The sequence below is a fragment of the Hippopotamus amphibius genome, chromosome 17, assembly GCF_030028045.1.
Source record: "Hippopotamus amphibius kiboko isolate mHipAmp2 chromosome 17, mHipAmp2.hap2, whole genome shotgun sequence".
Lineage (NCBI taxonomy): Eukaryota > Metazoa > Chordata > Mammalia > Artiodactyla > Hippopotamidae > Hippopotamus > Hippopotamus amphibius.
The window spans coordinates 34,951,593-34,977,673 of NC_080202.1; the positions used below are offsets into that span (position 1 = coordinate 34,951,593).

The window sequence follows — 26,081 nt, forward strand, 5'->3', positions numbered from 1 at the left end:
TTTATTTCTTAAAAGATACTACATTGAAAAACAATTACATTTAACTGAACTTAACTGAGTTTACCAATAATTATTTAAAATAATGGAAATATTTTCCTTCTACCACTCTGCAGAGTAAATGGGGGAGAATAATACCTTAGTGGATTCTGAGCAGTAAGTCAGCCTTTTATTTGGTGGTATTTTTTTTAGAGAACTACTGTATTCAAAGTGATATTTTAAAGGTTGTGGGTTTTTTGTTTTGTTTTGTTTTGTTTTTGTCTCAACATCTTTCTCCAGTAAGCAACAGTGTCTAGAGCTTTTTTTCCTTTAAACTTAGGGAGCTTGACTTTTCAAAGTATGTGTTTGTTTTTCTCCAGAGCAGTGGGGCAAAACAGCCCCTATAAGCCATCTGGACTTCAAACCATTTTGCTTCAACACAGAGCTTGTTCTTTTTAGATCCTGACATGAGTATGTATTGTCTACTGCCTTTTTTTTTTTTTAAATACTGTCTAGTTGCTCCCAGGAGAGTTCTGTCTTGAGTTACATTTGTTGCTGGCCAGTTATTGAAAGGAGAAAGTGTCTAGTGAAGACATATTTATAACACATGCTAAAAAAAGCCCATTCATGGGCTCTTATTCCACTCTCCCAACACTTTTTTTATTTTTTATTTTTTGGGGCTGCGTTGGGTTTTCCTAGTTGTGGCAATTAAGGGCTACTCTTTATTGCAGTGTGTGGGCTTCTCATTGCGATGGCTTCTCTTGTTGTGGAGCACAGGCTCTAGGTGCGTGAGTTTCAGTACTTGCAGCATGTAGACTCAGTAGTTATGGCACACATACCCTAGAGCATGCTTGGGCTTCAGTAGTTGTGGCGCACAGGCTTAGTTGCTCTGTGGCATGTGGGATCTTCCCAGACCAGGGATTGAACCCGTGTCCCCTGCATTGGCAGGCAGATTCTTAACCACTGCGCCACCAGGAAAGTCCCCCCAACACTTTTTTAAAAAAGTGTGTGTGAAAGAGAAACTTAGACGGATAAGACAGACAGAGGGGTTAGGGGGAAGTGTGTACTCTACACCAACATATCTGAGGCATCTGACAAACTCTCTTATGCTTGAGGGGACTAACCAGAATTCTCCAGGGTAGGATGGTTTTGTAATTTGAAAAACTGCCCTTCTCCTGCCTTGATTTTGATATTGATCTAACCCCACCATTTGCCAAATGTAGTGGAGGGTGACCATCTTTATAAAGTTATGACAGTGGCAAGAAGTAGAGCTACATTAAATCAACTATGAATGCCTGTAGGCTTCTTATGAGCATTCATTTACCTTTTTTTCTTTTCTGCCTTCTTTAAAATGTCTCTGGCTAGGGTAAAGCCTCCAAAATCCTAATTACTTTGCCTAAAAGCGCTGTGTTTTTTTGGTTGGTTTGTTTGTTTCTGGCCATGACACACGGCTTGCAGGATCTTAGTTCCCTGACCAGGGGTTGAACCCACAGCCTCTGCAGTGAAAGCTCGGAGTCTTAACCACTGGTCTGCCAGGGAAGTCCCTACACTACTAAAGAATGAGGCTATTCAAAAAAGATAAAGTCATCCTAAATCCCACCACTGCCATTTTAATATATGCCTCCAAAGTCTTCTTTTGCCTATTTTCTTATTCCTCCAGTTTGTAAAAGTAGGATCATACTATATAAAACGTTATATGTCCAAGTTCTTAAAGTGTGATAAAAGTAACACTTTTTTCTTACATTCTTTAAGGACTTTGATCCACATTGCTAACTTCCTCGTGGGTTGTACCGGTTACACTCCTAATAATGAGATACCTTTACAAACAAATATTCGATGTGGTACACTTGAATACCTCACAGGTAGCTCGCCTTGATATTAAAAATCAGTTCTATTATATTACCCATACCTCTCCTCCATCTGTTTATCCTAGATAAGCAATACCACCATCCTCATCTTTGGTCAAATCAGAAAGCTAGACCTTTTTTGTGAGCTTTCCTTCTCTCTTCTCCTTTACATTCATTCAGGCACCAGTCCTGCTTATTTCACCTCCGAAATATCTTGATTCTCATCTCTCTATCCTCACTGCTACTGCACGTAATCACCTCTAATTACTGTGGTAACCTTTGGTCTCCCTTTTCAGCCCACTCACAGCCCATTCTCCATAGCCTTACAGATTGAGCCTTTTTTTTTAAAATAAATTTATTTATTTTTTATTGGCTATGTTGGGTCTTCATTGCTATGCACAGGCTTTCTCTAGTTGTGGCGAGCGGGGTGGGTACTCTTTATTACAGTGCTCGGGCTTCTCATTGTAGTGGCTTCTCTTGCTGTGGAGCTTGGGCTCTGGGTACTCGAGCTCAGTAGTTGTGGCTCGCGGGCTGTACAGTGCAGGCTCAGTAGTTGTGGCGCACGGGCCTTTAGTTGCTCCTCAGCATGTGGGATCTTAGTTCCCTGACCAGGGATTGAACCTGCATCCCTTGCATTGTAAGGCAGATTCTTTACTACTGGACCACCAGGGAAGTCCCTGAACTATGATTTTTTAAAGTCTCATTTTGTGTTGAGAGTTTGAAATGTTAACTCATTTCAGAAAGTCTTGGCAACAATCACATCATAATATAAGCCTGAGCCTGAGACTGAGTTGTAAACCAAGGCTGTGTTATTATCCCATGTTGGTGTCACTTAGAAAGTAACAGACTCTACTTAATACTCTGTAATGGCCTAGATGAGAAAAGAATCTAAAAAAAGAGTGAATATAATGTATATGTATAACTGATTCACTTTGCTGTACACCTGAAACTAACACAACATTGTAGATCAACTATACTCCAATTAAAAAAAAGTTGTCTCTCTAAAAATAAAAACTAACAATTAAAAGAAGTGTTTCGCAGTTTTCAACTTTTCACTCTATGAAAGAGACATAATTCTCTGGATTGTGAAACGTAATATAGTATAGTATACTAATTTGACTTATTTACCAAATAAACTGTAGGGCTGCAAAAAAAAAAAAAAAAGTAACAAATACCAGCATTAATCTCAAAGTAGGCAACAGTTGTGTTACTTATCTTCACAAATCAGCCTTTTGTCACTTGTTTTTTTTTTTTTTTGGCTTGTCTAATATTAGTTCCCCAACCAGATATTGAACCCCAGCCCCCTGTAGTGGAAGCCGCCAGGGAATTCTCGTCAGTTACACATATCTAATGTTTGTTTTCATCTGCCAAATTTCAAGCAATTGAGCATAGGGACCAGGTTTGTCTTATACTACATTCGCAGTACCTTAGAATACTCAAGTTGTGTGTTGAAAGGATGGATGGATGAATGGAATTTTATTTGCCCACTTATTCCCTTTGTGAATCAGAGGAGAGATTCCCAACTTATTCTTTGGCTAATGGTTTACCCTTTACATCATTTACTGAAATTCCAATCCTGAATTTTATCTCCCTGGGCAGGCCGTGATCTTTAGGCCTCTATGCCTTTACATGTGCTGTTGTCTCTGCCTGGAATGTCTTTACCCCACTTTGTTGGATAAACTATTTCTTTTAGAGTCAGCTGAAATGGCTTCTCTTTTTTTTAAAGCAGATTTACTTACTTAGTTCTCTATGTTTCTATTGCCTCTTGTACATTGCTTCCATTGTAGTACTCGGCATATTATGTTGATAACTCTTCACTCTGTTTCTTTGGTGACTATTATGAAGTAAGTACTTGGATTGGTTGGGTAGATAAAGAATTTTTAGTTAATACATTATTTAAGAGTAAATCTTATGAATGTCATTACTTACTAGTTTGTAATAAATATCTTTGTACTACCTCACTTCCTATTCTGTACTTCTGCCTGTATCTGGAGAACAGTCATTGTAAATAAGTGTGTGGTTTTATTTAATTGTGATAATTTTTCTTTGACTAGAAAGTAACAGAATGGTCTATGTTCCTATTTTTATGTTATCTCAGTTTGTGTGTTAAGTTGAAAATACAGGAGTAGAAAGCAGACATGTTGTTTTGAAGTAAGTTAAGAAGACTTTATTTTTCACTGATAATAGCTAATGCTTATTGAATATATAATAATTGCTTACTTTAAGTACTCCGTATACTAAGTCATTTTACCCTTAAAACAATCCTTTAAGGTGGGTGCTGTTCACAGGTGAGGAACCTGAGGCACTAGGGGTCTGTTTGACTTGCCCAAGTTCACACAGTGCATATATGCAAGAGCTGGGGTTTTGAAAACTAGACACTGGACATCAGAGGTTGTCCACCAACCACCATCTTACAGTGGCTTGCCCTGCATATTAGAGCAGTGATATACTCAGACGGCTTCTGTTCATCTGTTCAATTGCATTCCCTCCAGTAGATGGGGGAATTTCACGCCAGGGTGAGGAAGGGAATTAAATATTCCTTTATCATAATGTTCAATTTTAGTTAAGAAGACTTTAAAACAAGAGTTAGACATGTTTGTAGTCTGCAAGGCCACAGAGGGGTTCAGCAATACTCACATATGCTAACTAGCCCACCTAGGATCTCTGAGCATAGAAGTAGAAAGCCTTGTTGGAGAACTTTCTATTTACTATAATCCATGCCACCTATTGCCTAATTATTTTCACTATAGTATGAGACGGTTAGGTACAGAAGAAAGAAATAGTTCTCATTACCTCGCTTATACTCTACCCCTAACCCACAACGAAGAAAAAGGACTTCTATTAGGACCAGGAATCCAAACCTTTTTCTGCCAACAGTCTTATTTTAGCAGCTGATTGAATTTCACAGCACCTTCTCCATTTCTATTCTAATTTTCTTTTTTCTTAAATTTTTTTATGTTTCTCCCTTTCACATTATTGCTAAGTGCCATTTAGAACCAGGCCATTTTCTGAAGTTTTTTATACTTATTATCAGTGTTGTGTTTTTGAGTTATCCTACCCTATAGCAACTTCTGTCCACAGGATTATATATGTTATCAGGGATATTTCACAAAACAGTGGCTCAAAACTAGCCTGTTCAACAAATATTTTTCTTGGATAACAATTTAGATAATTTCAATCTTTTGCTACTTTTTCCTGATTACTCTTTGAAGGCTATTAAGAAATGTTTATCCTACCAGGCTTTCAGTGCCCTGTGTGATCTACTAACATGCCTTATCAGAACTGAGGAATATTTATTTTTGTTGTGCAATAGTGATTAGCATTTTAAACAAGGGCAACAGCTGTACATTTTTAAAGATTTAATAGATTTAATATACATTTAAAATTGGGATTTTCTGAAGTTTCCTGGTGGCCTAGTAGTTAGGATTTGGCACTTTCACTGCTGTGACCTGGGTTCAATTCCTGGTCGGGAAATGAGATCCCGAAAGCTGTGTGGCACAGCCCCCACCTTCAACCCCCCCAATAAATAAATAAATAAATAAATAAAGGAGGGAGAAATTTTAAAAATTATTTTTTTAAATCATTTATAATGGGGAAAATCATTCTTGATTTCCTATAGAGCTTGAAGATGCACTGAAATTGAATGAATAGTATGCTCCATATATATATTTTAATACTTTGTAATTCTTCACATCTATTTATTTTCTTTTTTGGCTGTGAGGGGTCTTCGTTGTGGTGTGCGGGCTTCTTTGGTTGTGTCCCCAAGGCTCCAGGGAGTGTGGGCTTCTCAAATTGTAGTATGCAGGCTCTCTAGTTATGTCCTGTGGACTCCAGAGCTCACAGGCTCAGTAGTCACGGTGCATGGGCTTAGTTGCCCCTTAGTGTGGGATCTTAGTTCCCTGACCAGGGATCGAACCCGCGTCCCCTGCATTGGAACGAGGATTTTTAACCACTGGACCACCAGGGAAGTCCCTGCTTCATATATTTGTCTTCTTGGGGGTAGGTCTATTTTCATAATATTCTTTCATATTCTCAAAGCAGTTCATGATTCCAAGAAGCGTAAGATCCACTGTTTTTAGAATAAGAAAGGAAAAAACATATACACCCTTGAGAGAAACATTTTGTTTTGAAGTCCCTAAGTTTATCTGTTTTAATTTGCTTGAAGGATAGGCCTGGGATTGTGTATTTGCTTTGGAATATTTTCATTATTGCCAGTCCTTTCCTGTGAAGGGAAACTGCAAAACAAGAGATTTCCATTTGAAGATAAATAACCCTGCCAGTCCAAAAAATGTCAGATCATTTTGGAAAAACAAAACAAAACTCTCTTCTTTTTGCCCTAAGTACTTAAGGTGATATGTACTTAAAGTGTATGTGAAAAAAAGCAGAAGCTTGAACCATCTAGGTGTAGGTCTGCTTGTAGAGTAAGCATATAATAGTGACTGCTAAACTAGTTATGGATTATTCATGCTCTTAAGCAGCCAAACTGGGTTGCCAAGAAACAAAGCAGACATGAAACTGTGTGTTCGCGATGCTATTTCTTCTATCATTCAGAAAGGAGTCCTGAAAAGACGAAATAGTGGTAAAGTTAGATTTTTTTCCTAGCTTTTTGGAGAAATAATTGACATATAGTTTAAGTTTAAGATGTACAGTGTAATGATTTGATAAATATATATGTTGCAATATGATTACCACGGAAAAGTTAGTTAAGACATTGCCATCATTTCACATCAGTGTTTGTTTGTGGTGAGAACTTAAAAAAATCTACTCTCTTAGCAACTTTCAAATATACAATACAGTAATATTGTTAACTATAGTAACCATGCTGTGTGTTATATCACCAGAACTTATAAGTGGAAGTTTGTATCCTTTGACACCTTCACTCATATGCCCCATCTCCACTCCCTGCCCCTGGCAACCACCAATCAGTTAGTGGTATAAATTTTGTTAGGAGTTTAGTAGCACAACATTTTAGGTGTTACTTGGTAAACATCTGCTGTATGTTCTTTAAGACGACATTTTATCCACAGCACACAAGCCTGAAATAAGAATTTCTGGTTATTTGCCCAGAAATGGCAGTTCAGTTAGCTAAGGGAGCATTATTTTCAAAGCAGATCAAAAAATAATTGCATTTTCTCATTAATTCTTAGTCTTTGCTTCTGCCCCCAGGCAAAATGTTGAAATAACTTACCCAGAGTTCATCAGCAACATCCTGTTATATAGTGCTGCTTTTCTGTTCAGTGTAACCTTTGTATCATCTGGCTGCATTCAGTTTATAGCCAGTGCACACCCTTAGAAGGCAGGCATAGTGTGATACTCACAGTCATATTCCATGTGCCTGGCACATACTAAGTAGTCTAAGGAAGTAGTCATTTCTTTTCTTTTTTTTAATTTATTTATTTATCTATTTACTGGCTGCATTGGGTCTTCGTTGCAGCACATGGGCTCAATAGTTGTGGCACACGGACTTAGTTGCTCCACAGCATATGGAATCCTCCTGGATCAGGGATCAAACCCATGTCCCCTGCACTGGCAGGCAAACTCCCAACCACTGCACCACCTGAGAAGTCCCTAGTAGTCATGTCCTGAGTGAATGAATGATTTGTCAGGTTTACTTCTTTTCTTATATTTACTATAACCTTTACTCCTTCTTTCTGTAATCATTTTTAGATTAATATTCTACAAAACATAAACAATGACTGAGGCTTCCCAGAAACCTCACAAATCTGGAATATTTTCATAGAAAAGTAGAGGGCAGGGGTGCTAAATGTGGGGTGTGTGGAAGAGCTTGAAGGGTCTCTGAGCCCCTGAGAAAAATAGGCAGAATTTGGGCTGGGAGGGGACATTTCTTCTGGGGAGTCATGAATACATCAAATTCCCAAATGGGTCTTTGGACCTCCAAATGATTAAGAACCAGTGTTTCAGATGTTGGAGGTTTCAGGCTTCAAAGATAAGAAAAATATTGGCTAATAAAATGAGAAATTAAAATGGCTCTTGAGAGAAAGTAGATGAATATTATTAGGATGCTTTTAGTTTCTTGTGATAGAAACCAACTCAAGCTTATATAAAATGGAATTTATTGGTTTATGTCCCTGAAGAAATAAAACAATTGGGAAATGCTGGCCTCAGGAAATAGTGAATCTAGGACTCAAATAGTATCTTTAATTAGGGTATCCCCCCTTGTTGTTTTCCTTTACATTGGCTTTGTTTTCAGACATGCTCTTTCCACCTGTTGAAAAGGATGTCCCTCTGCAGGTTAAGCCTGCTAGATTCTTAAGTTTGGGATTCCAGAGGAAGAGAGGTAGTATTTTTCTTAAAAACTGGCAAATGTCCCAGAGAGGGCTCTGATCAGTCTGGTTCAGATCATATGCCCACCCCTAGGGAGATGGAGTCCTTACCAATCGAATTGCAGGGACTAAATAGATTTAGTATGAAATTGGGGAGAAGTTCTTCAGAGGAAGACCGTGTGTGCAGACAAAAAAACAATGGCCACTACAGTGATTGAAAAGTTTCAGGATGTAGGTAATAGCAAATTTCCTATTAAAGCTAGAGAGTATTTAGTGATATCTGTTTATCTATGAACTGTACATTTTTCTGTATGGGTTTTAATTTTTTTACTCTGAAAAATTTTTCATTTATTTATTCATTCATTTAACAAATATTTGAGCACCTGCTATGTGCCATCTTCATTCTTTGCACTGGGAATACAACAGCAAACAAAACAAATCCCTACCTTCGTGGAACCTGCATTCTAGTGAGGCAAGGCAGATAATAAAAAAGATAAATTAGTAAAGTATACAGTATGTTAGGTAAGGATAAGTGCAATAGAGAAAAAAGCAGGAAGGGAGGTAGGGAATTTACAGTTTTAAATATCATGGGCTAAGAAAGTCTTAGTAAGAATCTGACGTTTGAACAAAGATGTTAAGGAGGTAAGGATGGAGCAAGCCATTTGGATGTCTGGAGGAAGAGTAGTAGAAGATGATGTCCAAGAAGTAAGAGGATGATAGATTGTGTTCATCCTGGGGGGCTATGGGTAAGGACTTTGGGAGAATGCAAGCAATCAGAGGATTTCGAGCAGAGGAGTACAATGAACTATTTTTTAAAAGGGTCACCCTGACTACTGTATGGAAAATGCATTGTAGAGGGTGGATGGAAGTAAGGGGGCCAGTTCGGAGGCTATTGCTACTGTAATAATCCAGGCAATAAACAATGGTGGCACAGAGCAGGATGGTGATGGAGATGATGAAAAGTAGTCAGATCTGAAGGTAGATTTGCTGATGAATTGGATATGAGGTATTAGAGAAAGAGTAGAATTTTGGGCCTGAGTAATTGACCCCAGTAATTTAATGTGCTAGGTAAGACCAGGAGGAACAAGCTTTGACATGTTAAGTTTAAGGTTCTTATTAGACATTCAGATGAAGTTGTCCAGTAGGCAGTTGGACATTACAAATCTGGAATTCAGGTCTGGGCTAGAGACTGGCCTAGAAATTTGGAGGTTGTCAGCATTCATTTAGTATTTAAAGTTATGAAACTGGTTAAGATCACCAGGGAATAAGAATAAACAACGAAGAGAGAGTTGTCCAGGGACTGAGCTTGCAAGTGTTGAGAAGTTGGGGATAAGAGGAAGAAGGAACAAAGACCAAGAAGGAGCGGCCAGCAAAGTAGAAGGAAAACAAGTGAAAAACCAAACTGGGGGGTGGGGAGGGGAATGTTTTAAGGAGGAGCAAGTGATCAGTTGTCAGATGATGCAAATAAAACAATTTAAAAAACAAGATGAGATTTGTTGATAATCTCCATGAGGAGAGGATTTTAGTAAATTATGCTATCACATGGTTCAGGTAATTTAGAAACTGTTCATTATCAAATAATCATTTAACGTATACTTATTTATTTTTATTTATTGTCTGCATTGGGTCTTTGTTGCTGCGCACAGGCTTTCTGTAGTTGCGGAGAGCAGGGGCTACTCTTCATTTCAGTGCACAGGCTTCTTACTGGGGTGGCTTCTCTTGTTGAGCACGGGCTCTAGGCTCGAGGGCTTCAGCAGTTGCAGCAGGTGGGCTCAGTAGTTGTGGCGCATGGGTTTAGCTGCTCTGCGGCATGTGGAATCTTCCCAGACCAGGGCTCGAACCTGTGTACCCTGCATTGGCAGGTGGATTCTTAACCACCGCGCCACCAGGGAAGCCCTAACGTATACTTACTGATATTCCATCATTCTTTAGTTCTCTGTTTTACATATTATATACAAAATTATGTAAAAAATTATGTATTGAACTCAGATGAATATGTAAGTTAAAGGATTTGTATATTTGGAGTAGATATATGTATTTTCGTTGAAATGCCTGTTATAATGAAGTGGAAACACTTTGATAAACATTGTCATCTTTTCCCTTCTATATTTGGAGATTTTAAACCTTAATTTTTTAATTTATTTATTTTTTAATTTTTGGCCGCACCGTATGTTTTGTGGGATCTTAGTTGCCCTGACCAGGGATCGAACCCATGTCCCCTGCAGTGGAAGTACAGAGTCTTAACCACTACACCGCCAGGGAAGTCCCTTAAACCTTATTTTTTCTAGCGAAACTAAAAATTAACCTAAGTTCGTTATTCAGAGATCTTCTTGAGTAGTTAATCCCTAATTGTTTTTCTTAATACCAAGAAACAGTTTACAATGTTAAAAAATTTCATTTATCTAATGAAAATAATATATTTTTCTTCTTTATTAGAAATTCATTGAATTTGAAGACTCTCAAGAACAGGAAAAGAAGGATTTACAGACCAGAGTGGAATCCTTAGAATCTCAAACAAGACAACTTGAACTCAAGGCCAAAAACTATGCCGACCAGAGTAAGTAAAATATGTTACAGAGTGGAATGACTCATCCTGACATTTAATTAGGGTTCCAAATATATGCTTGGAATTGTCACCCCAGACTCAAGAGTGAGACCTGGGAGCTAGGTTTAGTCCTTTTTTTTCACATTTTGATGTGGTAGCCCTGTCTGCAGAAATGACTAAGTCAGACACCTGTAGGACTCTCTTCCTCAATATAGTTCTCAGCTTTTATTTGTAGTTTATAGTATTTGTATAGTAGTTAACATTATGCTGTATCCATTATGCCTGATTCTGGGGTGTGTACATGTGGATCATTTCTTCAAATTTTGATCAGTTACACAAAGTTCCATTGGTTTCTGTGTTGCTTTGAAATTTAAAAATGTAAGAGAAACTCTAGCTTTGAAGTATGTTTTAAAAAATTACTGAATTCTCTTTTTCATTCCTTTCTAATGGAAAACGGAGGGCATTTAGGGTAATAGAAGGTCATTTTTCAGAATCATTTCATTTTGAATATAATCTCATATATTCTTGATTCAAAAATAATTATTGTTTCAAATTCCAAGGACAATTTCCCCTTTTTGGCTAATGGAAGTGAACTTAATTAAGTCAAAATTTGAAAAAGAAACTTCATAGCATATCTTCCTGTTTGATTCAGGCAGCTCACTCTCCAGTTTTCCCCCCAAAGATTATAAACTTTGAGATAGCCAGCAGTTACTCTTCCCACATTACCCATGAAGATTACATACTGACACCTGCTCTAAAAGGACTGGCATTCATGAAGGATAACCTTCACTTCCAGGCTTAGAGTGTGTATAACTGACTGCTCCCTTTAGGACTCTTTCTGAAAGAGTCCAGTAGAGCTAAACACAGAATCACAGGGAATCTGGAGCTTAAGCATTCTAGAATTCAAGGAGAACTCAAATGGCTGTTAAGCGAATGTCATAGAAGGGAGCCAATGAATGTCTGTTAATAGAAGACAACCAGAGTGAGACAAAATGAGCCATGTGTCATGTCTTTGTTCTTTTAGGCTTGTAGATACCTAGAGTGCTGTTTCCTTCCTTTGTTAACAGTGAATCCTAACTTGATTTTGTTTTCATATCAGGGACTGTATAGTATTTTAGAACAAAACACTAAAGGTGCAGTTGTGAAAGAACCAACCTCATTCTTTTACCAATTAAATTTACCTCTTGACTTCTCCCGAGCATCAAGTTTTGGATAAGGAAATTTTCTTGTGACTTACAAAGGAACTCCTTGTCTAGAATCTTCTGATCTGCTTCTAATCTGCTTCTATGATAGGAAAATATTAAAGGAAGAATTACCTTGTACTTGATATAGTAGCATTTTAAATTAAGATTGTTGTCCAGTCCAGTGAGTCATACGTACCTTTTTTGGAATTTGCCATGTTCCTTGTTATCCATTCTCTCATTTCTCTCTCAGAAGTACTGATTACCATGATTCTTATTTTAATTCAAAATAATTTTTAAAATGTCATTTAAAAATAATTGATAATTCTCTATGGAAGGAGGGATGAGTAAATTATTCACCAGATACTGGATATAGTGAGGAGCAATATTTGATCTGAAAATTTTATTTTTGTTATTAATATAACATTTTTCCAAGAATTTCTCCCTCTGGATGTCTGCTATTCCCCCCTTTTTCCTGCTGTTACAATTTGAAATAAATAAATAACAATTAAAGAACTTAAAACTTAATCAAAATTGACCATTCAGATGCACAAAGCTGATAATCTCTTGGTCCATGAGCCAAAGCTATAATGAGTCTCCTTTTACTTATGCTTTGGAACTTACTCCCTTCTCCTTTGATACATTGGAATCTTTTTCTCTTTTCCATTTAATTGTTTTCCTCTTCTATTTTTTTCTAAGTGAGTATAATCTAAATATATGTAAAAGTTTTCTAATGAGTTTTTATTTTACCACATTTTAAACATCTGAAAAAATTGGAGGGGTGGCAGTAGTTTGACTTTTTTCATTTTATTGCCTTTGTTTTCCCTTCCCCAGATCTCCAATATGAATCAAAGCCCCTTTATTTTTTAAAAAAGTGGTGGTAGGAGGTAATCCTTAAGTATTATCAATGCTGTAATATATTGGAAAAACGGGACTGGGAATAGGTTTTTTAAAAAGATGAAAACATATTTAGATGAATGTATGTCAGAATATATTAATTCTTTTTTGTATATTAGGATACAGAATATCTGGACTTTATTCTTGTAATTTTGTTTCTTTAAGGCTATATAGTGATTTTTATTAGGGTTATTGTAACCCAACATTTTTTTTTTTAATTTTTCTAAATGTTTTAAATGTTTTTTTTTTTTAATATTCTGATTATCTGTATTTAAATAAGCATTTAAGGCCAAAGAAATTACTGATGATGACACCTATAGAGAGGAAGGATAGATGCAGTTTTTTCTGTTTAGTGCTATTTTTTGAGTGCCATATGATAAAATATTGTCCAGTTTCCATGTTTGTTTGTATAAATATGTTAAAGTCTTTACTTTAAAAGACTGTCAATTCTGATTGATGTGTTTTAGGGCACGTATCCCTTTTAAAAAGTAGCCACAATGAAAGTCCAGGTTCTGCTTTGAGACTACTTACGTTAAAAGGGGAAATTTTGGTTGTAATTACTTGCTTTGAGAAGCAAGAAAAAGTTGAGAAATAGGAACTGAATTAAAGGACATACTTGAAACAGCTGTTAGGAGTATGGAATCTATCAGGTTGTTGTGATACGAGTTTAAAATTTTTGATGATGTAAAAATTTTGTTATAATTTTATGATCATGCTTGGGCTTGGAAATTTCTGGTTACTCTCTTTTCAAAATTTGAACTACATAAGAATTATTTTGGCTTTTCCAACATGAATAAAGCCTTTTTTAAAAGGCCACGTATTGTTCCTTATCTGGGAATAATAGTAACAATTCTTGGTAGTTAACATATTGTAAGCGTTAAGAAAGATTCTGAAGTATATATGGAGTGGAATAAGGAAGTTGTGGGTTGAGGCCTTTCGTGCTTTTCAGCTTGTAAGGTGCCAGCAATCAACGTTGCCATTCACAGTGTGGCAGCAATGAGTTCTTCATCAGAAAATACTTTTTATATTCATTATTTCTCTTACATACTGATTATTTCTGTTCTTGTAAGCCAAATACTATCTTAAGTCCAATAAATACAGACATTTTAATACATTAAAAATATTAAACTACTACTGTCTGCCTACCATTCAGCCTCTAGGTATGATTTTGGCACAGAAAAGTATGATATGGTCATTACAGTCAAAGAAATCATAGTTTTGTGGGGGAAAAGGTTATGTATATGACCGTCTTGTCTTTTCCATATTTACCATGCTTTTATATCACTGCAGAGTGTGTGTATAATTTAGTATCTTTTCCTTAACATTATCATAAGTATTTTCCTTATTGTATAATCTTTAATTATTATTTTTTTATTAGTGTGCCAACACCCATCATCCAGAAGCTATGCCATTTATTAACAATTCTTGTTTTCCCTGTGAAATTGTGCTTTCTCCTTTCCTCTATGAGACTTATTTAATGGTTACTTTGTTTTTTACCTTGGCTACTCAGAAACTCAGAACAAACTTTGAAGTACAACCATAACAGCTGGTTTGGGCCTTACTTGGGTGGCATATTTAATTGTTTTTCTCCCCTTGGTCCACATTTTGTACATATATAGTGAATTGTTAAGATATATTCTTATAAACTATCTGAAATCCTTTGTGGAATGAAGGAATGAATGAATTGATAAAAATAAATATAGGTGAATTTAAAAAAAAAAACAAAAAGTTTCTGTTGGTTGGTTGGACATTTTTTCCAGGATAGCAAATCATATTACAGTGAATATTTTTTCACACCTATGGATTGCCCTCTTTTGGTAATCTTCTTAGGATATACTTATAGAAGTAGGTCAAGGAATATGAGCATTTTAGTGGTTCTGGTATTTAGTAGTGTTTGGAGATTTTTAATGTGAATAGAATTGGAGAAGTAAGAATTAGTAGCAAATTCCATTTTATTTATCATAACTTATGCATTTGCATCATTATTTATAACATATTAGCACCCAGAGCTGATGCAGAATCATTATTTATTTGATTTTCTCTTGGGAAAATTATGTTGCCCTCAGGCTACTCGAGTTTGTAAGAGATGACCTTTTCCTTCAGTTGTAGAGGAGATGGCAAGATTTAGATGGCAGTGATTTTAAGCTATTTAAATAATATTCGAATCTGCCCTTTCTTCTTTTGAATGAAAATCCATTTTTTAAAATTAAATGGAAAAATATTTTTGACACCTGAAGACATTTGTGGTAGAGTTTTGTACTCTGACCTTTCTACACTTCTCATCTCCCTAACATTCATTTGCTTTTTAAATTTAGTATTGATTTCAGTCTAGTAAAATACCTTCAAGCCTTTACCTTGAAACACATTATTGGAAGGAAAACTCTCCTTATTGGTCATAAGAATTAGCACACCATTAGATGGAAAGTAATAGGAAGGTAGTATAATCATTAACATGTTTAATTTTAAAGGAATAAATGGCTTAAAACATTCTTCAGATTTGGGAATTATTTTTAAGCAAGGGCTGTCTGTTAATAATGTGATTGATAATTTGAGAATTTTCACAACACAGAAGAAAAAGGATCTTTCAGTGAACAGGTATAGTTTCACACCAAAGTTAATAGTTGAAAGGGCCTAAATATTGTCTGTCAGTATTTTTTAAGTTATTTAAAAAAATACCGTCAGGTCAATAAAAGCTTTATCAGCTCCTTTACTGTACTTTGCAATTGGCAAAGAATGTTAATACTCTCAGAATTTCAATAATACTGTAATAGGTTACTTCTTCCATTTTAATTTTATCTTTTCAATAGGCAATCCCTTTCTACATTATTTTTAGAATGATGAAAGTAGATAGCTGATGATTTATATTTTTGTTGAAAGCATGTTTCTTAATAAGGCAACTTTAGGAGTTTCAGATTTATATCTTCTGATTTTTAAAAATTACAAAAATAAGATTCTTTATATGGAAAGTTAGTTTTTTAGTTCATTTAACTTGAATCTAGTTCTTTGAAATATTAAGAATAGCTGTATATTTAATAAACTTTATGTAAGGATTTTTAAGAGCCTGTATATGAGAGGGAAAGCAGACAATTAGGCACAGGATAATTTATGCAGACATTAACATTTTATTGCTTCTGCTTCATTAGGCAGTATCTATGTGGTCTTGAGATCTCTTTTACATTTTATTATCTGTATTTGGACTGTTTCATTTCTGTAGTCTAGTGTTGTCTACTGAGAAACTGAAGATTGTTCATAATTAATATCTAGAACTGAAGATTTCATGGAAAATTAATTTTATGAATGAGAATTAAAAGATTGATTGTGATTTTAGCTTAGAGAACAGAATAAACACGAATGATTTGGTTATTCTTCAAACATAAAGGAATGAGTAAGGAAGATACCAAGTTGTTTTTCTGTAAATTTGGAAGATTAAATCAGAGAAATGAATTTGTTGTTTCTGGTTGATCATGAGAAAGTACTTCTTGACCATGAAGGTGATACATAGGAATATGTGCTGAGGGAAAGCATGGACTATTCTACATAGAGACTTTAGGTGGCATATAATATCTGTCTGAAAAGTCTTTTGAAGTTTAGGGACATGGTGAAGGACTTAGTTGGCAGAGCAGAGCTGCTGTTTTGATGTGGTTGTGGTTGTGTTTGTGATTTGTTTGCTCTTAAGTGAGCATTTGATTTTTGGTTACCTGTTGAGATGTTTGATGCTAATTTGTTTAAGGAAAGCTTCTGAAAGACCAACCTCAGTCTTCTGAGGCCAAGTAACAGTTGGATTATCTGCCTTCCTTGAATAGTAAGAACTGATGATTCCTTTTGAGAAGGCAAATAATGAGTTGGATATGGCATTCTAGCAGGTTTGTTTCTCTTTCTTCCCCCCATAGGCCTATCAGCAGTCTGATGGGGCAGAAGACAACAGAGATGGAAGGTGTTCCAAACTTGGCAAAGGCCATCAATCTAAGGAGGTAAGCTCTGATTTTGAGCAGGCAGAGCAGGTGGCTCTTCCTGCCTTAACCATATCCTCTTGCTCTTTGGAAAGATGAATGGAAAGAAAGAGCATTTAAAACGAGGCTGAAGTATCTTCATTAGCTATTTTAAGGGGAACATTTTGAATTTGTCTTTTGATTCTTCTTTTATCTTTCTCCCCTCCTCCCTTTTTGCTTTTTTTGATACCTTGGTTTGTTTGATTTTTTTTTTCCTCCCTAGAATATTAGCAGCTTAAAAAATTGGCAGATTAGTTATTTGTTGTTTGGGGATAGGAAGAATGAACAGAATCTTGTTTATTTCAGGTTAATCTCAGGTTGTGGCTAGTTTGAGTAAAATGATATGCTTTTAGGATTTTTCCTGAGATCATTTTGAGGTTTGGGTTCACATGGGAACTATTAAATAAGAGATGATCTTTTCTTGTTTAAATACTTCAGATATAATGCAACAGTATAGGTATAGGTTAACTTTATGGTACTTGAGGTTTTCAGGGATGTCTACTATCTTTGCCCAGATGGGCCTTTGTTTCCCACTTTCCCTTCTACTTCTCTTTTCTTTTCCTCTTACTGATTACTTAGTGGCATTCAGAACTTTGAGGATAAGGCTCTTCCCAGTATTTAAAGGTACTCTTCAGTTAAACACTATACCATCTCGTGTGACTTAGGCCTTGAGAAAAATGGGTCCATTGACTCTGTTGTTATACCTGATGTAAGTAGTATTTTAAGAAAAGAGTGAGAGGTTCTGAATTTGTATTATATGATCTTGGTGGTTAAATCGTATACCTAAAAATATACTGCTAATATTCAGAATCACAGTACAGATAAAGAAAACATAAAATATGGGAAGTCATAGTTTCTGTTAAGATAGGTGTTGGTGATGTTAGGTTGGAGAAAATAATGGCCAAAAAAAATTCAGAAATCATCCAGAATAGCAAAAACATAAACTATTCTTAAGCACCATGGAGTGACATACTTTTGATAATTTAAAATGCCTTTTATTTTTAAAATTTTTAAATTAAATTATTTATTGGCTGTGTTGGGTTTTCATGCTGCACGCAGGCTTTGTCTAGCTGTGGCGAACCGGGGCTACTCCTCGTTATGGTACACGAGCTCCTCATTACCGTGGCTTCTCTTGTTGCGGAACACAGGCTCTAGGCCTGCGAGCTTCAGTAGTTGTGGCACATGGGCTCAGTAGTTATGGCGCACAGGCTTAGTTCCTCTGCGGCATGTGGGATCTTCCTGGAGCAGGGATTGAACCCGTGTCCCCTACGTTGGCAGGTGGATTCTTAACCACTAAGTCACCTAGGAAGTCCCTAGAATGCCTTTTAAAAGGTTTTTAATGTGTGTCTACAAGTAATGTAGGAGTTAAGGTAACTCTAGTTGCTATAGCAAACAAGCCACAAATGACTCAGATGTTATATGTTATTACTTGTTCATGTGAAATTTATTTATTTATTGGCCACACTGTGGGATCTGAATTCCCAAACCAGGAACTGAACGTGGGTCACGGCACTGAAAGTGCCACGTCCTAACCACTGGACTGACAGGGAATTCCCTCCCCATGTGAAATTTAAATTGGATGTTTCTGTCCCCTTTGGAGACATTTCCTGTCCAATTCTGCTCCAAGTTTGTCATACCTACATTGAGTTGGAGGAAGGGGAAAGAGAATGGAGGATTGTTTGTGGAAGGTTCTTATTGGGCCAGGCCTAAGAATAGCACACACAGCTTTCACTTCTACTTCATTGGCTGTATAACTCAGTTTGAAGCTCACTTACAGAGGCTGGGATACGTAGTCTAGCTATGTGTCCCAAGAAAAAGAGAAACTGCTTTGGTTAATATCATTTAGTCTTTGCTTTAGCCTAACAGCCTTGGTAGATGGTACATGATTTTGTTCAAGTGTTGAGGCAAGGGAGGGAATGTATCTATAAAGCTTAGCAGCCATCTGCCTGTTCTTCCTACTGTGAGTAATCTGAGGAAGGGAAGGTGAGCAAACTTTAATGAAAATATAGCATTTATGATTTGTACTCTCATCTGATTTTTTAATAACTTCAAGGTTACTCTGGTTTAATTTTTATTATCACTTTAAAACTTTTTGCTGAACATTCATTCATTTATTCAACAAACATTTACTAAGTGTTGAGATTTTCTTTTTTGTTCCCTTAACTTCCTGACTTTTCCTTTAAAAAAATAGGTTACTATTCAATTGAGATGTAATTTTCTGATGCTTATGTTAAAGGATAGACTTTGAATGACACCCCCCCACCCCTTTAAAAAAATGTAGTTTACATAAAAATCCACCATTTTAGAGTATACAATTCAGTGGTTTTTAGTGTATTCATAAAGTTGTACAACCATCATCACTATCTAATTCCAGAACATTTTCATCATTCCAAAAAGAAACACCATACTTGTTAGCACTCATGGTTCCTGGCTTTCCCTCGGCCCCTGGTACCCACTAATCTGCTTTCTGTCTCTGTGGATTTGCCTATTCTGTACATTTCCTGTAAATAAAATCATATAATATATGGTCTTTTGTGACCAGCTTCTTTCTCTTAGCATGAGGTTCCTCCACCTTGTATCTTGTATCGTTACTTAATTCCTTTTTAAGGCTGAGTGATATTCCATTGTATGGATATACTATATTTTATGGCCACACTGATCCCTTTAATTGCCTGTTTATCCTGCTGGTCTGAGAACTAGAATCAACCAAAACTCTTCTTGGCTGTCTGAAAGCCTACCTAGTTTTGTAGAGTTGAATATAGTGAACAGCCACTTTGGGAAAATATCCCTTGGATTTCTCATTGGCATCCTGACTTGTTTAGTTACTAGTTCATAACTGGGGAAGTAGATAACTTAATATTTGAACTGTTTTTGAATCATATTCTTTTTTTAAAATTTATTTATTTATTTATTTAGGCTGTATTGGGTCTTCATTGTTACACACGGGCTTTCTCTAGTTGCGGTGAGTGGCGTGCAGGCTTCTCATTGTGGGGGTTTCTCTGGTTGCGGAGCATGGGCTCTAGGCGTGCCAGCTTCAGTAGTTGTGGCACGTGGGCTCAGGATTTGTGGCTCGCAGGCTCTAGAGCGCAGGCTCAGTAGTTCTGGCTCACGGGCTTAGTTGCTCTGCGGCATGTGGGATCTTCCGGGACCAGGGCTCGAACCTGTGTCTTCTGCATTGGCAAGCAGATTCTTAACCACTATGCCACCTGGGAAGCCTGAATCATATTCTTTTGAATATGATTGTCTACTAGTTAACTGGTAATGTATTAGTGTTCTTGTTTTGATTTGTATAATACATCTCTGTGTAACTATAGAAAAGAAAAAAAAACCTGTTTAATTTTAATGGGATAGAGAAATAAATTATATTTAAGGGCCTCAAGTAAGTAGACTCCTAAGTAGTTCTACTGGAGTGGAAAGGAAGATGGAAATATACAATATTTATGCTAGAGAAGCTGATTACCATTTCATTAATTTTTTTCTATTTTGAAGTATAATTGACTTATGTATTAGTTTCAGGTATACAGCATAATAATTGGATGTTTTTATATATCACAAAATGATTACCACTATAAGTTGTTACCGTCTGTCATCATACAAAGTTATTAAAATATTTTTGACTATATTTTACATCCCCATGACTTATTTATAACTGGAAGTTTGTACCTCTTAATCCCTTTACTTATTTCACTCCTCCCCTACCACCCTTCCCTCTGGCAAGCAATAGTTTGTTCTCTGTATCTGTGAATCTATTTCCATTTTGTTAACTTTCTTTTGTTTTTCAGATCCCACATATGAGTGAGATCATACAGTACTTGTCTTTCTCTATTTCACTTAGGGTAGTATCCTCTTAGGTTCATTCATGTTGTCACAAATGGGGAGATTTCATTCTTTCTATGGCTGAGCAGTATTCCACTATGTATATACACACACCACATCTTTATCCATTCATCTGTTGATGAACACTTAGGTTGCTACCGTGTCTTAGCTACTGTAAATATAATGCTGCCATGAACATTGGGATGAATATATCTTTTTGAATCAGTGTTTTCATCTTCTTCAGATAAATATCCAGAAGTAAATTACTGGATCGTATGGTAGTTCTTTTTTTTATTTTTTGAGGAGCCTCCATACTGTTTTCCATAGTGGCTGTACCAATTTACATTCCCACCAACAGTGCACAAGAGTTCTTTTTTCTCCACATCCTTTCCAACACTTATTTCTTGTCTTTTTGATAATAGTCATTTTCACAGGTATGAGATGATGTCTTGTGGATTTGATTTGCATTTCCCTGATGATTAGTGATGTTGAGCGTCTTATCATGTACTTGCTGGCCATCAGTATGTCTTCTTTGGGAAAATGTCTGTTCAGGTCTGCTGCTCATTTTTTAATCAGATCATTTTTTTTTTAAATTTTATATATTGGCTCTTCATTGCTGCACATGGGCTTTCTCTCGTTGCTGCGAGCGGGGGCTACTCTTCACTGTGATGCGCAGACTCCTCATTGTAGTGGCTTCTCTTTTTGTGGAGCACAGGCCCTAGGCGCGTGGGCTTCATTAGTTGTGGCACATGGGCTCAGTAGTTGTGGCTCATGGGCTCTAGAGCACAGGCTCAATAGTTGTGGCTCATGGGCTCAGTTGCTCCATGGCATGTGGAATCTTCCCAGGGCAGGGCTCGAACCCGTGTCCCCTGCATTGGCAGGCAGATCCTCTACCACCATGCCACCTAGGAAGTCCAATCAGATCATTTTGTTTTTTGATATTGAGTTATATGAGTTCTTTGTATATTTTAGATGTTACCCCCATATCCAACATATCATTTGCAAATATCTTCTCCCATTTAATAGCTTACCTTTTTGATTTTTGTTTTGTTTTGTTGCGTTGGATTTTTGTTCCTGCACGTGGACTTTCTCTAGTTGTGGCAAGCAAGGGCTACTCTTCATTGTGGTGCATGGACTTCTCAGTGCAGTGGCTTCTCTTGTTGCAGAGCATGGGCTCTAGGTGCGAGGGCTTCAGTAGTTGCAGCACGTGGGCTCAGTAGTTGTGGCTCACAGGCTGTAGAGCTCAGGCTCAGTAGTTGTGGCAAACGGGCTTAGTTGCTCTGCAGCATGTGTGATCTTCCCAGACAAGGGATCAAACCTGTGTCCCCCGCATTGGCAGGGGTACTTGTAACCACCGCGCCACTGGGGAAGTCCCACCTTTTTATTTTGTTGATGGTTTCCTTTGCTGTGCAAAAAGCTTTTTAATTTAGTGTATCCGCACTTGCCTATTCGTGCTTTTATTGCCATTACCTGAGGAGATAGATCTAAAAGAAAAAAAAAAAGTTGCTAAGACCAATGTCAAGGAGCATACTGTCTATGTTTTCTTCTAGGAGTTTTGTGGTTTCAGGTCTTACATTTAAGTCTTTAATGCATTCTGAATTTATTGTTGTATATAATGTAAGAAATGGTCCAGTTTCATTCTTTTACGTGTAGCTGTCCAGTTTTCACAGCATCGTTTATTGAAGAGACTGTCTTTCCCCCATTGTATAGTCTTGCCTCCTTTGTCATAGATTAATGGACCATATAAGTATTGGTTCATTTGTGGGTTCTCTCTTCTGTTCCACTGATATATGTGTTTGTTTTTGTGCCAGTACAATACTGTTTTGATTACTGTAGCTTTGTTCATCTTTCTCAAGATTGCTTTGGCTCTGGGATTTTCTGTGGTTCCATACAAATTTTAGGATTATTTTTTCTAGTCTGTGAAAAACATTGGGTATTTTGATAGGGATTGAATTGAATTTGTTGATTTCTTTGGGTAGTATGGACATTTTAACAATATTAATTCTTCCAATCCATGAGCACAGTATATACTTCTATTAATTCATATTGTTTTCACTTTCTTATAGAATACAGGTCTTTTACTTTCTTGGTTAAATTTATTCCTAGGTATTTTATTATTTTTTATGCAATTGTAAATGGGATTGTTTCCTTAATTTCTCTTTCTGATAGCTCGTTGTTAGTATATTAAAAATGCAACAAATTTCTGTGTGTTAATTTTATATCATGCAACTTTACTGAATTCATTTATTCTCATAGTTTTTTGGTGGAGTCTTTAGGGTTTTCTATGTATAGTTTCCTGCCATCTGCAAATAGTGGCAGTTTTACTTCTTTACCAGTTTGGATGCCTTTTATTTCTTTTTCTTATCTGATTAATGTGGCTAAGACTTCTAATACTATGTTGAATAAAAATGGTGAGAGTGGAGACTTACCCCGAGATCCAGTGATCAAGACTCTGTGCTTCCACTGCAGGGGGCTTGAGTTCGATCCCTGGTCAGGGAACAGGGAATCCTGCATGCTGCACAACGTGGGCAAAAAAAAAAAAAAAGGTGAGCGTGGCTATCCTTGTCTTGTTCCTGATCTTAGAGGAAAAGATTTAGCTTTTCACTGTCAGGTATGATGTTTGCTGTGGGTTTGTCATATATGGCCATTATTGTGTTGAGGTACATTTCCTCTATACCTGCTTTGTTGAGAGTTTTTATCATAAATGGATGTTGAATTTTTATCATGCTTTTTCTTTTTTTCCTTTTTTAAAAATTATTATTTATTTATTTATTGGCTGCATTGGGTCTTCAGTGCTGCACACGGGCTTTCTCTAGTTGTGGTGAGAGGGGGCTACTCTTCATTGTGGTGCTCCCCACTTTGGTGGCTTCTCTTGTTGTGGAGCATGGGCTCTAGGTGTGTGGGCTTCAGTAGTTGTGGCACACAGGCTCAATAGTTGTGGCTCGAGGGCTCTAGAGCTCAGGCTCAATAGTTGTGATACACAGGCTTCGTTGCTCCTTGGCATGTGGGATCTTCCTGGAGCAGATATCAGACCTGTGTTCCAGTGCATTAGCAGGCGGATTCTTAACCACTGCGCCACCTAGGAAGTCCCTATCATGCTTTTTATGCATCTATTGAGTTGTGTGACCATGTGTTATTATTCTTTGTTTTGTGAATGTGGTATCTCATGCTGATTTATTTGCCTATATTGAACCATCCTTGTATCCCTGGAGAAAATCCCACTTGGTCATTGTGTGTGATTCTTTTATTTTCTTGCTGAATTTGGTTTGCTAATATTTTGTTGAGGATTTTTGCATCTATTGTTCATGAGGGATATTGGCCTGTAATTTTCTTTTTTGTGTGGTGCCTTTGTCTTGTTTTGGTATCAAAGTAGTGCTGGCCTCATAGAATGAGTTTAGAAGCATTCCTTTCTCTGTAATTTTTTTTGCACTAGTTTGAGATATATTGGTGTTGATTCTTCTTTTTTAAAAAAGTTTTATTTATTTTTGGCTGTGTTGGGTCTTGGTTGCTGCTTGAGGGCTTTCTCTAGTTGTGGCGAGCGGGGGCTATTCTCTGTTGCGGTGCAAGGGATTCTCATTGCAGTGGCTTCTCTTGCTGCAGAGCATGGGCTCTAGGCGTGTTGGCTTCAGTAGTTGCAGCCCGTGGGCTCAGTAGTTGTGGCACACGGACTTAGTTGCTCCGCAGCATGTGAGATCTTCCCGGACCAGGGCTCGAACCCATGTGCCCTGCATTGGCAGGCGGATTCTTAACCACTGCACCACCAGAGAAGTCCCAGCTCTTCTTTAAATGTTTGGTACAATTCCCCTGGGAAGCCATTTGCTCCTGGGCTTTTGTTTGTTGGAAATTTTTTCTTTTTTCTTTATTATCGATTCAGTTTCTTTACTAGTAATCAGTCTGTTCAGATTTCCTTTTTCCTGATTTAGTCTTGGAAGGTTGTATGTTTCTAGGAATTTATTCATTTCATGTAAGTTGTCTAGTTTGTTGGCTTTTAATTGTTTGTACTAGTCACTTTTGATTGTTTGAATTTCTGCAGAATCTGTTGTAATTTCTCTTTCATTTCTGATTTTATTTATTTGGGCCTTCAAATTTCCTTGATGAGTCTGGCCAAAGGTTCATTAAGCTTGTTTCTTTATTTCTATTTTTTTTTTTTTAATGTGGTCAATTTTTTAATTAATTAATTAATTTATTTATTTATTTTATTTTATTTTTGGCTGCACTGGGTCTTTGTTAGTGCATGCAGGCTTTCTCCAGTTGTAGCAAGTGTGTTCTACTCTTCATTGTGGTATGCAGGCTCCTCATTGCGATGACTTCTCTTGTTGTGGAGCGTGGGCTCTAGGCACTTGGGCTTCAGTAGTTGTGGCAGGTGGGCTCAGTAGTTGTGGCTTGCAGGCTCTAGATTGTGGGCTCAGTAGTTGTGGCGCATGGGCTTAGTTGCTGCACAGCATGTGGGATCTTCCCAGACCAGGGTTCGAACGTGTGGCACCACCTAGGAAGTCTTTTTTCTATTTTTTTTTTAAGTCTCTGTTTCATTTTTTTCCACTCTACTCTTTATTGTTTCCTTCTTTCTGTTAATGCTGGGTTTTTTCTTTTTCTAGTTCCTTTAGGTGTAAGATTAGATTGTTTATTTGAGATTTTTCTTGTTTCTTGCACTTCCCTCTTAGAACTACTTTTGCTGTGTCCCATAGATTTTGGAACGTTATGTTTCCGTTTTCATTTGTCTCAAGGTATTGTTGGACTTCATTTCTTCATTGACCCATTGATTGCTTATAGCATATTGCTTAGCTTTCATGTGTTTGTATTTTTTGTAGTCTTTTTCTTGTAGTTCATTTCAAGACTCATAGCATTGTGGTTGGAAAAGATACTTGATACAATTTCAGTGTTCTTAAATTTATTGAGATTTGTGCCATAGCACGTGATATATCCTGGAGAATGTTTCATGTGCATGTGAAAAGAGTGCATAGTTTCTGCAGGTTTTGGATGGAATGTTCTTAAAAAGCATAGTTATAGATGAGAGATAAAATCAGAATACAATAGTGATGCATCAGACTAATAGGCTGATATAAAGTACAGTGTTGTCAATTTACGTTTTGAAGTAAATATGTTCTACTTTTAACCTGGATCTTTTGCTGCCTTAAAAAAAAATAAAGTTAGTTGTGTTAAATAGTGTAACAGGTAAAATATATTTATACAGAAAGCTGAGAGAGAGCTTGATTTAAGTGTACTTGTGATTTATTTTGTATTAAAAACAGTGAAAAGATGGAAATCATCTGTCAGCATAGAAGTGTGTAATATGCAGCAGTACTAACTGAAAATATCTTTGTAGATTAAAAAAATTAAGTTTAAGTGCTTAGATGAGATGATGAGCATTTAAGGCTTATAGTTTTTAGACTGTGGCACTTATGAAAATAACAGGAATAAACTGTGGTGCATCCATACAATGGAATATTTTTTTTAGTGCTAAAAAGCACCAAATGGCTTCCCAGGGGAATTTTACCAAACATTTAAAGAAGAGTTGGGACTTCCCTGGTGGCGCAGTGGTTATGAAT

General features: G+C 36.7%; 1 protein-coding gene across 4 annotated transcripts in view; it reads left to right on the top strand.

Annotated features, from left to right (window-relative positions):
• Positions 1 to 26,081, top strand: part of SPAG9 (sperm associated antigen 9) — a 147,097-nt gene that overhangs the window by 40,966 nt on the left and 80,050 nt on the right. For all 4 annotated transcript variants that reach the window (XM_057714048.1, XM_057714050.1, XM_057714046.1 and 1 more), the window contains exon 2: positions 10,544 to 10,664. In XM_057714048.1, the coding sequence (XP_057570031.1) occupies positions 10,544 to 10,664 (121 nt within the window). The remainder of the gene's footprint in view (positions 1 to 10,543; positions 10,665 to 26,081) is intronic.